This window comes from Ips typographus, linkage group LG6 (genome assembly GCF_016097725.1).
Source record: "Ips typographus isolate SLU linkage group LG6, UJ_Ityp_2.0, whole genome shotgun sequence".
Taxonomy (NCBI): domain Eukaryota; kingdom Metazoa; phylum Arthropoda; class Insecta; order Coleoptera; family Curculionidae; genus Ips; species Ips typographus.
The window spans coordinates 11,644,390-11,659,044 of record NC_138427.1 but is presented as its reverse complement, the minus strand read 5'-3'; the positions used below and the strand labels follow the sequence as shown (position 1 = coordinate 11,659,044).

General features: G+C 35.5%; 6 protein-coding genes and 4 long non-coding RNA genes across 14 annotated transcripts; 2 read left to right on the top strand and 8 right to left on the bottom strand.

The window, feature by feature from the left end:
* Positions 1-584: 584 nt before the first annotated feature.
* On the top strand, positions 585-7,281 carry Prp18 (pre-mRNA processing factor 18). Of its 3 annotated transcripts, none has more exons than XM_081981749.1 (6): positions 593-869; positions 957-1,071; positions 1,114-1,502; positions 5,569-5,781; positions 5,836-6,101; positions 6,398-7,281. In XM_081981749.1, exons 1-5 carry the CDS (start codon positions 807-809, stop codon positions 6,097-6,099), a joined length of 1,044 nt encoding a protein of 347 aa, XP_081837875.1. In that variant the 5' UTR covers positions 593-806; the 3' UTR covers positions 6,100-6,101; positions 6,398-7,281. The 3 variants fall into 3 exon arrangements, with proteins under 3 accessions (XP_081837874.1, XP_081837875.1, XP_081837876.1); XM_081981750.1 differs by having other exon boundaries at positions 617-869; positions 1,126-1,502; XM_081981748.1 differs by having other exon boundaries at positions 585-869; positions 957-1,502.
* LOC145730523 (uncharacterized) lies at positions 1,489-2,041 on the bottom strand. The gene is made up of 3 exons (XR_014178632.1): positions 1,807-2,041; positions 1,657-1,755; positions 1,489-1,597 (listed from the first exon to the last, which is right to left on the bottom strand). It is a non-coding gene; the product is annotated as an uncharacterized LOC145730523 (long non-coding RNA).
* On the bottom strand, positions 2,222-3,238 carry LOC145730522 (uncharacterized). Its single transcript, XR_014178631.1, has 4 exons — positions 3,077-3,238; positions 2,943-3,020; positions 2,396-2,885; positions 2,222-2,336 (listed from the first exon to the last, which is right to left on the bottom strand). It is a non-coding gene; the product is annotated as an uncharacterized LOC145730522 (long non-coding RNA).
* Positions 3,477-4,062, bottom strand: LOC145730526 (uncharacterized). Its single transcript, XR_014178633.1, has 3 exons — positions 3,872-4,062; positions 3,738-3,815; positions 3,477-3,683 (listed from the first exon to the last, which is right to left on the bottom strand). It is a non-coding gene; the product is annotated as an uncharacterized LOC145730526 (long non-coding RNA).
* On the bottom strand, positions 4,126-4,760 carry LOC145730527 (uncharacterized). Its single transcript, XR_014178634.1, has 3 exons — positions 4,483-4,760; positions 4,344-4,430; positions 4,126-4,289 (listed from the first exon to the last, which is right to left on the bottom strand). It is a non-coding gene; the product is annotated as an uncharacterized LOC145730527 (long non-coding RNA).
* LOC145730516 (uncharacterized) lies at positions 4,820-10,807 on the bottom strand. 2 transcript variants are annotated; one of them, XM_081981751.1, is made up of 8 exons: positions 10,649-10,807; positions 7,301-7,425; positions 6,966-7,222; positions 6,673-6,891; positions 6,408-6,619; positions 5,172-5,206; positions 5,033-5,119; positions 4,820-4,978 (listed from the first exon to the last, which is right to left on the bottom strand). In XM_081981751.1, the coding sequence occupies exons 1-8, from the start codon at positions 10,684-10,686 to the stop codon at positions 4,944-4,946; spliced, it is 1,008 nt and encodes a 335-aa protein (XP_081837877.1). In that variant the 5' UTR covers positions 10,687-10,807; the 3' UTR covers positions 4,820-4,943. The 2 variants fall into 2 exon arrangements, with proteins under 2 accessions (XP_081837877.1, XP_081837878.1); XM_081981752.1 differs by lacking the exons at positions 4,820-4,978; positions 5,033-5,119; positions 5,172-5,206 and adding an exon at positions 6,193-6,348.
* Positions 7,556-10,178, bottom strand: Nrk (Neurospecific receptor kinase). Its single transcript, XM_081981731.1, has one exon. The coding sequence runs from the start codon at positions 9,972-9,974 to the stop codon at positions 8,064-8,066; it is 1,911 nt and encodes a 636-aa protein (XP_081837857.1). The 5' UTR covers positions 9,975-10,178; the 3' UTR covers positions 7,556-8,063.
* A 31-nt stretch (positions 10,808-10,838) lies between the features above and the next one.
* Positions 10,839-12,174, bottom strand: LOC145730518 (uncharacterized). The gene is made up of 5 exons (XM_081981753.1): positions 11,924-12,174; positions 11,607-11,860; positions 11,335-11,556; positions 11,074-11,285; positions 10,839-11,017 (listed from the first exon to the last, which is right to left on the bottom strand). The coding sequence occupies exons 1-5, from the start codon at positions 12,024-12,026 to the stop codon at positions 10,948-10,950; spliced, it is 861 nt and encodes a 286-aa protein (XP_081837879.1). The 5' UTR covers positions 12,027-12,174; the 3' UTR covers positions 10,839-10,947.
* An 81-nt stretch (positions 12,175-12,255) lies between these two features.
* Positions 12,256-14,036, top strand: S2P (membrane-bound transcription factor site-2 protease). Its single transcript, XM_081981733.1, has 2 exons — positions 12,256-12,488; positions 12,542-14,036. The coding sequence occupies exons 1-2, from the start codon at positions 12,414-12,416 to the stop codon at positions 13,925-13,927; spliced, it is 1,461 nt and encodes a 486-aa protein (XP_081837859.1). The 5' UTR covers positions 12,256-12,413; the 3' UTR covers positions 13,928-14,036.
* On the bottom strand, positions 13,973-14,654 carry LOC145730524 (LYR motif-containing protein 2). 2 transcript variants are annotated; one of them, XM_081981759.1, is made up of 3 exons: positions 14,493-14,654; positions 14,337-14,434; positions 13,973-14,262 (listed from the first exon to the last, which is right to left on the bottom strand). In XM_081981759.1, exons 2-3 carry the CDS (start codon positions 14,382-14,384, stop codon positions 14,044-14,046), a joined length of 267 nt encoding a protein of 88 aa, XP_081837885.1. In that variant the 5' UTR covers positions 14,385-14,434; positions 14,493-14,654; the 3' UTR covers positions 13,973-14,043. The 2 variants fall into 2 exon arrangements, with proteins under 2 accessions (XP_081837885.1, XP_081837886.1); XM_081981760.1 differs by having other exon boundaries at positions 14,489-14,639.
* Between the last annotated feature and the right edge of the window lies 1 nt (position 14,655).

The window sequence follows — 14,655 nt, the reverse complement described above, 5'->3', positions numbered from 1 at the left end:
TCATTACCATGACTTGTCAAAGCAGTACAAGGACTTGGTTCTCCATCCCTAAAATAATGGAGGTCTTTCCATGAAATATAATTTTGAAGGCTGTATTCCCCACTCTGGGACACAACCACACTCATCAAATGGGCAGACCCTGATGAAGAACTACAGGCAAAATGATCAGGATTCAAAAACTGAAAAAAAGAGTTTATTTCTGAAACCCACATACTATTATTGTACCTTTATTTCAGTAACATCACCACAGTAAGGATACTCAGAAATAGTGAATGGGTAGATGTCATCTTCTTCTTGGTTTTCAAACAGATCCCAAAGGGTAAGTTTGTTCTCCTCACAGTCTACACTGCCGGTAACAAAAAAGTGAGATTCCTCCATTCTCTCAGGTTTCCAACGAATTTTGTTGATTTTTTGGGACACAAAAGTCCCATGCAAGTTGTGGGCCAACAGTTCTGAACTTTTGTCTGACAACATAATGATTGTGCTGTAATTATTCCAATGCTCTGTGGCTAATAACAACAAAAACACAAATTTAAATGAACAGTAGTGAGAATTTTCAAATAACAATATAGCTCACAACAAAACAATCTAACCTCAAAAACTCATTGAAAAGTTTAACTGTCAGAAAATTAGTTTGCCACGTGCCACAACTAACGACTGCACAGTAAACCGTCACGTGATAACCTGAATATTGAAAATAAAAACCTAACCTTTAAACTTTTCAAGTTCAAGGGTTTGAATTTGTATTTAATTATTTATTGGTTTTAATTAAACATACTGGACAAGTAGTTTGGCAAAAACATAAAATGGAAATACTAAAGGCTGAAATGGAACGGAAGCGAAAAGAGTTAGAAGAGAAAAACTTAGTGGTAAGTGGTGAAGTAAATTGTAAAACTTTCACAACAGACAGTATTTTAGCCCTATTGGTGGCTTCAACTTATATTTTTTTCTTGTAGAACCCCAAAAGAAAGTATTTTAGACGTGGGGAATTGACGGAGAAAGCGTTAGAACAATACAAAAAGCAACATCCCCAAACTGAAACTGCTCACAGTTCTAAGGATGTCACTGAAGGTATTTATGCCCCAATTTCATTCACTAATTTTGGTAAACCAGGTTTTTTAAAAGGCAGCAAAACTGAAGCCGACGTTAAACACTATATTCTCCCGAGACAAGAGGTAATCAACAAATTGCGTGACAGAGGTGAACCCATCATGTTGTTTGGAGAATCAGAATTGGAGGCCTGTAAACGGCTCCGGAAGTGTGAATTACTAGAACCGGAAGTGAACCGAGGATTTAGGAATGACCTGCAAGAAGCCATGGATCAAGTAGACCAAGAGTACCTGAATGAATTGCTGAAAACTGATTCTAATGATAATCAGTCAAAAGCTAAAAGTGATCCTAAAGAGCCTAGTATTAGTTATGAAGAGATATGTGAAATGGCTAAGAAAATGGGGAGGGGAAACAGAGAGCATGATATGAAAACCACAGTTAGTTTTTTACAGGTAAAATGTTTATTATATTATTATACATTCTGATATTTCAAGTAATTAAGGAGTGTAGGCAGGAGGCATTTGTTTGGTCTCAGTATTGACAGAATCTGTAATTTTTTTAAATCTTAAGTTTTAAGATTTTGAATTATTGATATAAAACACTTACATCCAGGGGGAGCGCCTGGCATTGGCTGGAATTGGTTTTGAGATGATCCTTGCATAACTGTAGTTACAGTTAATACTGGTATCATTGAAATCAAGCGCCCTGTGAATAGTTTATTAAGCAAGTTTTTGTTTATTAAGTCATCAAACTTACCTTGAGAAATAATGGCATTTCTTAATTTTGCATATGACCGCTTGGAATAAATTACAAAAGACACTTGACCCAAAATGTAGGTACATATTAAAATAAGGCCTACAAGTAGAAAAACTTCCATTTTGCTTTGGTTTTTAGGAAGTAGTTTCAGTAATATGGACTAGACTGTCCTCAATTGGATGATAACTCATAACAATCTTATCAAATAAAAAATTGAAATGATATTCTAGGAACTGATAATTTTACAGGTGATAACGTCATGCTATGACTGTTTTGGATATTTGTTGACAAGCAGAGGATAAAAGTTGTTTTGCAATATCTTGTTGGTGATAAGTAAACTGGGTTTAAACTGCTTAAAAACACTTAATCCAAGATAATTCTTTTGTCTGGTGATAATTATAATTGATACATCTGATGTTTATTAATGTTGGAAAGTTTATTTTGTCCAACTTAACTTAATAATGTAATAAGTGGTTCAACTCAAGGTGTGTAAGCTGGTGGTTGAGGTTTTGAAGTTTCTGGTTCATCATCTGTATGCAAAACATTAAGTATTAATGTATACAATTTGAAACATATTTTCCTTACTTACATGCAGGTGGTAATGTTTGGGTTTGGGAAGGTATTCCTAGTGAAATTGGAACGCCAATAAAGCTTGGCATTAAAGAAATCAATCTTCCTTTGTTAACAATCTCCTTCTTAATTTTGTTCATGGAGTAGACTGCATAGATCAGAAAGATGATTTGGGTGACAAACCATGTACCAATTAAAGACAACCCTGCTATCATTTCGGAGCTTAATCGAGTATCCATTTCGTGATCCATTTTCACTTTACTCACTCTGTCTAAACTATGATGAACTAATTCAAGTTTTGTTAGGAACTACTCCCCTTTATAGATTATTTATGACACTATAGATAACAGAACAAATAGACTGAAATCCCCTATTTTCAAAATAAAACGTAAACAGGTATACTTAATGCAATTATTATATTTTATTCAACCAACTGACATCATATTGTATGACTTCTTGTGTTTATCTGTAGATCCTAGCTGGATTGATAATTCTAGGAATTCCACTTCCTACAAAATAAATACAGCTATAGTTGTGCAGTTTAAATAGTAGGATAAAGTACTTACTAAAATCTACATTGTTTGGATGTACGGAATAGAGTTTGCGACGATTCCAACGAATATTATCCTCCACAAAATAGCAGCCTATAAACAATAGCGTATTTCAAATGACAATGTGAATGTTCAATTGCAGTACTCACCTGCATTTAGTAGCCGATGGAATTTGTTAATTCTACCCCTGTATACTAAAAACTGAATAAGTACTATTAGATTACATATTGAGAAAACTACACAGTAAATGATTCCGGATTGGTGGTCATCACGATACATGATGGGTGCCTTAGTTAATTTACTTGCAAATTTGAATGAATATGTATGTATATCAAGCTATAAGACACTTCAGTGCTATCTTATTTGGGTGTTGATAAGATTATTAATAGTAATGGATGAAAGCATTAATTAAGTGTTTTGTATTATTTTTTCTTCAGGTGTGACAAAAGCACCATTAAATTTGAATGGTTTAGGGTCATTAGAAGCTTAACAAACTCATAGAGTAGTATGGGATTTGCGCTGGAAATATTTGAATCAGTAAAACAAATAATTTACAGTAATTTTATTCATAAAAAGTGATTAAAGGATAATCATATACAGTGGACAAGAGTGATGATTTTAGCTTTAGCAATTACACTCTGTTACAGAATTAATAATTTCGTTAGCTAGACAATAACGGAATTGTGGTTTAATCACACTGATGGTTGTTTCATCTGCGAATACAAGCTGGATTTATGATTATCGGAGTTCCACTTGCTGAAACATTAACATAGTGTAATATTACATTAACGCAGTATTGTCAAGTCTTACATAAATCAACGTTGTTTGGATGAACCATGTAAAGTTTTCTACGCGTCCAAAGAGTACTGTCTTCCACAAAAAAGTACCCTAAAATAAATTCTTCATATTACCTCACAATTTCAGTGTAATTAAACTTGACTTACCTTCATCTAGTTGCCTGTAGAATTTTTTCACTTTGAACACATAAACTAAAATCTGAATGAGTACAAGTAGATTCGAAATTGAAAACCCTATGGTTAGGATTACTCCAGCCTGCATGGTGAATATTTATTAAATAATTACTAGGTGCAAACTCAATACTGTCGATGGAATTGGTTCTATATTACTTTTGTTATCTTTTTATGGGGCTTGGAAAGAGATTACAGGAAGATTACGCGACGGACATAGAAAAAGATGGTTATAGTACATAATAATCTTTATTATCGGCTCAAAAGCGGAGTAAATCAACAAAATGTAATGTGTTCGAACGCCAGTTTGTTTAGAAAAATAGTGATTCATTGCTACTTGAACTTTTCAGTCATACACGTCAGGGCTGGATTATTATTCTGGGTATTTCTCCACCTTAAACAAACCGTACAATTATAGATTATTGCAATTTAAAAAAAAAATACTTACTTAAATCGACATTGCTGGGATGAATTGCCTTAAGACTCACATAACCGCCATTCGGACCGAAACTAAGTTTTTCCGTAAAGAAATATCCTAAAAATTGACTGTGAACCACCAGGAAATTCGAGGAATTTGACAATTTTACCTTCGTCTATTTTTCTTCTATAGCCTCTAACTACACTGCAAACATATATGACCTGGATTAGGAACAGGAACCAAAATGCCCCTGCCGCCCCTAAAGTGACCGCATTACCTGAATCCATTTTGATACTTTCACCTTTTTGCCATATGAAATAGTTTTATGGCTAAGGGTTTTGCTAATCTTATCTCCCTGTATTGTCGATAAAATTTATGAGTTTTATAGGAAAAAAAATGCTACCAAAATCTTTCTGAATGAATACAGGTAGATTCGAAATTGAAAACCCTAAGGTTAGGATAACTCCAGCCTGCAAAGAGAATATTTATCAAATAATTACTAGTGGTTATAGTACATTATAATCTTTATTATCGGCTCAAAAGCGGAGTAAATCAACAAATATAATGTAAAGCAAGTTTGTTTAGAAAAATAGTGATTCATTGGTTCTTGGTACTTTTCCGTCTTACACGTCAGGGCCGGATTATTATTCTGGGTATTCCTCCACCTTAAAAAAACCGTACAATTATAGATTATTCCAATAAAAAAAAAAAACACTTACTTAAATCAACATTGCTGGGATGAATTGCAGTTAGAGTCACATAAGCGCCGTTCTTACCAAAATAAATTTTTTCCGCATAGAAATATCCTAAAAATTCTCTGTAAACAATCAGGAAATTTGAGGTATTCCACAATTTTACCTTCGTCTATTTTTCTTCTATAGCCTCTAAATGACCTGCAAAAATATATGACCTGGATTAGGAACAGGAACCACAATATCCCTGCTATCCCTAAAGTCATCCCATTACTTATATTCATTTTGATACTATCACTTTTTTCCCAAATAGTTTTATGGCTTAGAGTTTTACTAATCTTATCTCGTATTGTCGACAAAGTTTATGAGTATTATAGGAAAAGGATTGCTACCGAAATCTTTCAGATTAATGTAAGTAATTTTAATTGATTTCCAGTTAACAGCGAGTCTACGAAAATGACGTTTATTAAACAACATTTTACTGATTGGCGTCGCCACGTTGTCCGCCTTTAGTGATTAATGTTTGCTTTTTATATTTGCATTTAATATCAAAATTTTTACAGCTTTTGTTATCCAAATGGGATGAACAGCTCCAAAACCGAACTCGAGAAGAGAAACTATCCACTAAGGGCAAACTGCAAGGAGCGACGTACGGACAAACTCAAGTCTACCTCAAACCACTTTTGAGAAAACTAAAATCGTTCACCTTACCGGAAGACATTTCGGATAGTCTTACAGAAATTGTTGTGCATCTTTTGAACCGGAATTACTTAAAGGTTTTACATCTAACTTTATTAGCATAATGTAGATCAATTAGCGGAATGTTATAGGCTAGTGACGCCTACCTGCAAATGGCGATAGGAAACGCGCCCTGGCCCATCGGGGTGACCATGGTGGGCATCCACGCCAGAACCGGACGCGAAAAAATCTTTTCGAAAAACGTGGCCCACGTGATGAACGATGAAACTCAAAGAAAGTACATTCAAGGTTTGAAGAGATTGATGACCAAATGTCAGGAGTATTATCCCACCGATCCTTCGAGGTGTGTTGAGTATCAACCTACGCGAAACGGTGGACCTTCTTCGATTGTTTAAAGGTTAGGAAATTCAAAATAATATTTTATATGACAATTATGATAATCTTGTGCAACCAAACAAGTACATTAATATTGAAAATCCCGAGACAAATTCTGTATTATAGTATATTCTGCTTGTTATTGTCTGTTGGTACATTAGTGATACTTTTATAGCATGTGAGATTTTTTTTTAATTTATTTTTTACTTTGTTGTCCCAATTCAGCGGCTCTTAAAGCCGCTGCCTCGACCGCATCCATAACATCCCCTCTATAAAAAATATAAATCCAACCTGCAAGTACACTATATTTTCTTTCAGTTTAATTTACCTCACTCCTCCTCGCTCTAACGCATGTATACCGGCTATAGTCTGTCCTCCGGCAGAGCATACGTCATCTTTTAAAGTACCCATATGCTTGTTGGTGTCCAAGACCATTTGGGCTGCGCCCATTACAGTTTGAGCTGCAAATCGAGTTGCCATGTCTCTGTGCAGACCCATGCGCACTCCTCCGTCTGATAGAGCCTCGATAAAGAGATACACCTAGAAAAATGTTTTTTTTAACCACTAGTAATTGCTGTGTCTTCTATACTAACAAAAGCAGGACCACTGGAGGACACAGCCCCTACAGCGTTGATCATATGTTCAGGCAAACATTCACACATCCCGGTCACTTCAAGGATGCTGTGCACTAGCTTCAAATCTGCCTCAGTGACGGTGGAGCCTGGACAATACACTGTGCATCCTTTTCCAACTAGCATGGGCGTGTTAGGCATCACCCTCACCACTCTACTACCACCAAATTTGGCCAACATCTACCAGAAACAATAAATATTGGTGTAAAAATGATAATAAACAGGAGTGTGACATATTATATATCTCAACCTACTTTCTCCAAGTCTGTAGTGGTAATCCCGGCTAATATAGACACAAATAGTTTATTGGTGATTTGGGGTGCCAAAGGGCTGGTTGCCATTGTATCTAGAGCTCCTTTTAATATGTGTGGCTTAACCGCCAAAAAGACAATTTCCGCTTCTTTTGCCACCACGGAATTGTCCGTGGATACGTTTGCTCCTAATGATTTCCATGCGTCCAGGTTTTTGGGATAAGGACTTGCTACGTATACTTGAGAGTATTCTATTAAACCTGAGATTATTATTAAGTTAGGGAGAAGTAGTTAAATAAAATGACATTTTGGAATTTTCAATATTTGCATTTACCTACCTTTGCTAAATATACTTTTACAAATGGCTTTGGCCATGGCCCCATCCCCTATAAATCCCACTTTAAGTGATAATTTGGTAGAGTAGAAGTTACAGTTGTAGATTTTCTTTTGTTTGAATATTGATCTAGAAAAGATTGTAATTTCAATAGTTTTAAAATTGAAGTGACCTTTTACAAAAATCCTGTTACTCCTCTGTATGTCATTATATAAAGGCCTAAGTAATAAAGTCTGAAGCAATAAAAACCATCATTAGATTGTATTAAATTATCAGTGTATATTCGAACATGTATATAAACATATAAAACGTGATGGATAGGTACACATCTTACTTACATTAATCAAGCTACTGAGATACATTAAATTATTTTTTGGTATATTTAATAGACTGCTTCTTATACATAAAGGAACATAAAAACGCTTATGGATTCACTAACTGGGAGGGTTATACAAAAATAGGGGGTTGTGCCACATGAACTTTTATACTACTTATATACTCTTGCATAAATAATAAAGATTTCAATTTTTCTCTCCTCAACTTGGCACACTGGTACTTAATCAAAAATCACGATTAATTCAGATCTGAGCTACAAATATTTATACCTGAGCTCAATTTTAATAGAAATAGCGCTAAAGTACATTCATTCCACAAAAATAAACAATTCAGACCAAAGCTTACAAAGGAATGTCACAAACTACTAAACCTAACAATAATCTTATAATCTACCAAATTGTCTTAATTACTAAATCTGGTGTAGGTCACTATTAGGAAATGTTGTCATGGATTTCCAGGAGTTTATCATATAACAGTCTAAAGCAGGGTCGATCCGACGGTCTTTGTGCCCAACACATTCTCATAACTTCATAAGCTTCTGGAGGAGTATTTTCTGGTGGTGGCATTATGTTACCCTCCTTAAGAAACTTAATTACTTCCTCGTGAGTCCGGCCATAGTAAGGCTGGAGGGCAAATGAGAAAATTTCCCATAAGCACACTCCAAAAGCCCACACGTCAGTCTCTGAGGTGTATTTATTGTAGAGGATGCTTTCCAAGGGCATCCATCTTACAGGGATCGCATCGCGATCGGTTCCTTTGTAGTAGTCTTGCAGATAAATTTTTTGTGACAATCCAAAGTCCGCGATTTTCACAACCATTTCGTCGTTTATTAGACAGTTTCTGGTTGCTAAATCTCGATGTACAAACTTGCGATCCGATAAATATACCATTCCAGAGGCAATCTGAATTGCTATACTAATTTGATCGCGATGAGTTAATTGAAAGTCTCTGTAAATATCTTTGTTAGTAAATTCTCCACTAATTGCACTTCTGACTACGTAATTAGTGGGAGAACATTGGCGCAAAAATTCATTTAAATCACCTTTGCCCATGTATTCAAAAAGAAGGCACATAGGGCGACCTACTGCACAAACACCCAACAATTTTACTATATTAGGGTGGTCAAATTCAGACAACAAGCAAGCTTCCTTCTCAAAGTCTTCTTGCATGTCATCAGTGGCATCATCTTTCAGCATTTTTACTGCAACCACAGTGAATTCTTCTCCTACTACCAGTCCTGGAGCTTTTGCTTGAAATACACTACCAAAAGCACCTTGACCCAGATCTTTAAGATAGATAATATCATTTCGTGGATACTCCAGTTTTTCCAATTTAGGATTAAGTGGAACTCCATGTCTATGATATTGCATGTTACTTGGTAACTTATCCAAGTCTATATTGACATCTGCACTGGCTGGAGCATTATATCCTAACAACCTTCTTTTATACAAGCGGTGACACAATAATATTAATAGCAAGCAAATAACTATTAAAAACAACCCTACACAAGCAATAATGATAATAAAAGTAGGGGATAAGTACTCCTCCATTTTGATTCCTGGAGGGTCAACCTCATCTTCAGTGTAGTTCAAACATCTTGGAATATTGCAATGCTGCCATCTAACTGCAGGATTGGTGGTAAAACACCAAGGTTTTTTTTCTTCCCCACCTGCATTCCTACAAAAGTTCTCTGCATCTTTCAGTTCCATAAACACATCAGGAGGGGAGTTGTGCTCTTGAGGAGTCTGTGAGTCCCATCTCTGACAAGGTATGCCCTCTTGAGTGATATTAACTTTTCCCTGGTAGTACCGGCCATTCCCTTTGATGCAATCATAAGTGATTTCAGACTCAACCAAGTCAGTTAACCCAGCATAAGAACAAACAGCTGGTGTTGAACTTGCCTCTCGATATTTCGGCAGTATATTACAATCAGGAAGCCTAAAGTGTCCTCTTGACTTCAAGTAAATTCCATTAGTTTTTTTATCTTCCATCACAGCCCATTCCTTGTAACAAAATAGGTGTTTGACTGCAATACAATCCTCATAACACAAAGGCAATGGACTGGACACGTTACATTCAGGAAAAGCGTATGTGCACAACATTTTTTCCGCCGCACTTCTACATGGTTCATTAAAAACTGATATCATTTCATCCCACAAGCCCATAGTAATTTGTTCATTCTCGTACCCGCCGGAATTGTTGTACCATACATACTTGGTGTGGGCCACGTAATTTTTGCAGATTTTCCCATGGTACAGATTGCAATATCCTTCCGAACTTGCTGTGTTTATGTTAAAGTGCCCTAATAGAATCAGCAGCGATGGAAGTAAGGCGAATTTCATGACCGGACCGGAAACGAATCGACTCAGGAAGATTGATGGAATTTTAGTAGCATTTTCAGTCACCCGGTTTGAAAGTTTTTTATAATAACTGGGAAAATTGTTAACTTAAAGAGAAAAACAATAAAATTATTGAACTTTTTTCCCACATTCATACGTATGATGTATGATTGATGTCATGTGACGCTAATGACTGTTGACCATCTGCATCTGACAGTGACGTGAAGCTGTCTGTCCATTTTTCTAGCGGCTGCAACAAGCGCTTAAGTCACGCTTAACCGCTTAAGTCCAGTTCAGTTTTATGACTTCAATATTGCAGTATTTACGCCAATTAATCATTCCACATTATGAGCTTATTGGTTTCATTTTCTAACAACGTAATTACAATAAATACACCCTGAATATCAATCATTGTTTTACATACGATAGAAACTAACATAGATAGGTCAACGTCTAATTGGGTGCCAGTTGTGTACTTTTAATTAAATCAAGTTAAAAATTCATGAATAATCTCTCTATAAATAAACAAACATAAGCGGTCCTGCATTTATAAATAGAAATGCATTTGAATGTTGTCCTATAAAGCAAAATATGAGTGTGCAAAAAGTCCCCAGACTCCCGATTTGTATCAGGGATATAATAAATATCAGTTCAAGGATTGCTTTGCCCTTACTTACCTAAATAAACGGTCAGTTGCAAAACGGGGCACTGCCATTGTAACCGTCTGATTATTGTTTAACTCTGATGTTTAAGAGGACTGACCTTTCAAAAACCGCGACGCTCTAAAATTAAAATCAATACTCTGGCTGCATCCAACTTACCTTTAAGTTCATTGTTGAGAGTGTAGTCAATAATTAAATTCGGTAAAACTTTACAATAGTTATACACAATTTTATTTAAACAAAATACAGTTTTCTAAAAATATTGCAAGCACAGTTAATACTGGTTGAACCCTAGTTATAGTTTCTAACAAAAATTAGTTCTTCTTTTGACCCAATTCATTGGCTCTTTTAGCAGCAGCTTCTACTGCATTAAACAAAGTGCCCCTAGAAACCATCACATTTAACCTACTAGCGCCTATAAATTGCTGAACCGTTTATACCTCACGCCCCCCGTTTCCAGAGCGTGAATTCCCGCAATTGTAGTCCCCCCAGGTGAACAAACTTCATCCCTTAAAACCGCGGTGTGTTTTCCTGTATCCAAAACCATTTTTGCAGCTCCCAAAGTGGTTTGCGCGGCCATTTCAATAGCCATCGCTCTAGGAATGCCCTGTTTTACCCCCGCATCCGCCAAAGCTTCTATGATTAGATACACCTAATGGGGCTGTCAAGCAAGCAAGTTTAAGCAGGCTGAGTTAACTTACAAAAGCTGGGCCACTGCCAACCAAAGCACAAATAGGATTGATCATTGACTCAGGCACTTGCTTGCACACGCCGGAAAGCTGCAGGATAGTTTTAACTAGTTGTATATCATGGGGTGTTGCTTTACTACCTGGGCAGAAAGCTGCACATCCTTCTCCCACCATAATGGGGGTGTTTGGCATGACCCTGATGATACGGGCGCATTCCTCCAACGGACTTAAAACCTATACAAGACTACTTAAAACCCTATTTACAGAAGCTCTGTAAAACTTGCATTTTCAAGCTGTTCCAGGGTGACACCAGCTAGAATTGATACAAATAGTTTTGACTTAACAGGGAGGTTGAGAGTTTCATGTACATTAGCGATTGCCGAAGGCAAAACGTGAGGTTTCATAGCCAGGAAAATCACATCAGCATGTTCAACCACTCTGCCATTTTGTGTGTACACATTTGCTCCTTTTTCAACCCACCAGGTGAGGTTTTCAATATTGGGACCGGAAACGTATATTTGCTTGAATACAACTAATCCTAGGAAGACCATAACATTTCTATCTGCTTTTATTAAAATGTTTAAAAAAAATTATGACAAACCTTTTTGTATCATTCCTTCACATATTGCTTTTGCCATATTGCCACCACCTATAAAACCAATTTTTTCTTTTATTGGTTCTAAAACACTCTTTGGTTCTCCCATATTTTTTATTTTAATAAAGTTGCAAGAAAATGTACAATACAAAGTCTATTATTTTTTATTGCTGAGCCTGAGCGCTGCGTTGATCTGATAATTTGAGGTTATGTGTTCCCATCACATCCAGGTCCACTACTCCACTCTCACTGTCCACTGTTGGCTTAATTTATAGCCAATCAAATAAAATGGTTTTTTTAAGTCATCTGCCAATTAAATGTCAGTCAGATTTATTAATTTCTTAACCTTACTTTAGTGGTAAAATGTTAGAAATTTCAAAATTCCTACAATACTTTTAAAATCTACTGTATTTTTAGTTCAAGAAAAATGTTTTTAATAAGTAAATCCAAATAACAAAATATAGATATGCTTGAAATTGATTTTACCTGCTTCTAAATGGATTCACTCCTATTTCTTATTATCATCATAGCTAGTTACTGTATGCTTTTGTTCTGTGACTTATTTTTTAAGGTAAAAGGCCGTTCAAGCTGCATATATCCAGGTATTAAAATGAATTGTTTCAGTCCTGCGCCCACTACCCTTACTTGCAACTCCTGGATGGTTTGGGACTGAAAATTGGCTTACTTAACATCAAATGGAAGACCAAAGCACTGAATAGACTCTTGATTAAATGGGGCAATGCCAAACTGCAGTTTTGGAGCATCTGGTTCGACATCGGTGCTTTTTCTAGTCTAATATTTTTCATTGTTGCTTTGTACCTGGTTTTCTCCAATACTTTCAAGGCACTGTCCAACTCAACTGCAGTAACTGAACCATTAATTACTCCAGTAGTACCTGGTCTGAATCTTCCAATTACTGAGTTAGGATATTATTGTGTGGCTTTGTTTATATGTAGTGTGGTTCATGAATTAGGTCATGCTCTGGCTTCTATTCTGGATGATGTGGGAATTCAAGAATTTGGTTGTAACTTGTACTTCATTTTACCTGTTGCCTATGTAAGTCTTCCTACTGATAAACTGTCTGTGGTTAGTTTATGGAAGCAGTTGCGGATTTTTACTGCTGGAATTTGGCATAACATTGTAGTGGTTTTTCTGGGGTATTTACTGTTTTGTTCAATTCCTACACTATTTTCTCCATTTTATGTTTACAACTCTGGTGTGGTAGTGTCTAAGGTTTTACATAATTCTCCATTAAAAGATCCATCAAGAGGTTTGTTCATTGATGATGTCATTATAGGAATCAATGATTGTCCTGTCATAAGTGAGTCAGATTGGTATGAGTGTCTTAATAACAAAGATGCCTTAAGGCCGGCAGTTTGTGTTAATTCAGATTTAGTACATGCTTTGGATGAAAGTGTGCCATTAAAACACTTGGGTGGCGGCTATGTTGAGTGTTGTGACTCAAAAAACACAAGAAATCTTTGTTTTGAGTATATTGAACTGGGAAATAATGAGTTGGAACTTCCAGGCCATGTTTGTTTACCTGGGAGGATTGTCATGGAGAAATCCAGCAACTTTTGCACTGTTAGTCCTCATTCCTGTCCTGGTGATTTGTACTGTTTTAAACCAATATTGCCCAATAATACATTTCTCTTTAAATTATATACCAAAACCAAAGATGTGATTTACTTAGGTCATCCCACTGATTTGATTCATACAATTGAAATTTCACCCTATGTTAGGAAAAGTACTCTTTATCCTATTAATTTACCCTACAGACTCACCAAATTGTCAAAATACCTCATTGTGATGTCACTAGGTCTAGCTTTTGTAAATGTACTTCCATTTACATTTATGGATGGACAATACATTTTAGAAGTAGTTGGTTTAATGCTTTTGCAGAATAAAATAAATCAGAGACAAATAATACAAGTTACCAATGCCTTAACATGGATTAGCACTTTTGCTTTTGTTGTTTATCTTCTTTGCACTTTAGTTGTACTAGTTTGAACTTATTGTGATAGTTTTAGGCTCAAAAATGAGATAAAAACCTCATTAGTGTAACTGTCTATTAATAATTTATTTTTATTAGTGTTTAATAAATAGTTTAACACAACAAGTCTAATTTATTTAGCTAAAGAAACACTACTTTCCAATTCACGTAAACACCGTTTTCCATATTGCACATACATTTTAATGACAGTTTCATCAGTGTGGTTTGAGTTTTGTCTGAATTCAGTTCTGATCCAATTTTTTAGTTCATCTTGATAGTTTTTGTCTGGGACTTCTCTCACTGTACGAAGCATGTGTCTGTATAAATTCTTCACTTCTTGCTTTAAGATGAACTAGAAAAGTATTCAGTTGAGGTAAATAAACTTTGAAAGCTGCTGTTGAGATGGGAGTGTATTATGATACTAACCTGTTGCAGTGAAAGAAGTGGTTTACCACTTTTTGCAATTATTGTCATTGTTGGTTAATATTTTTCTAAATATATAAATTTTTGTTTGATGTGAAATGCTGAAAGAAGATAATTGGAATTTATATGGTTTAAATAACATAGGTTAGTGGTACTGACCTAGTTTACGGTAAAGTGGTAATTAATTAACATGGTTTATGTTGCTTTGTGAGTTTAGTTATTTATGCATTTTGTTCACAAAAATATAAATGTTAAATTTAACAATCAACAAAAAGTAAACAAATATCCTATTCTAACCTTAATCTAAAATTCAAAATGGCGA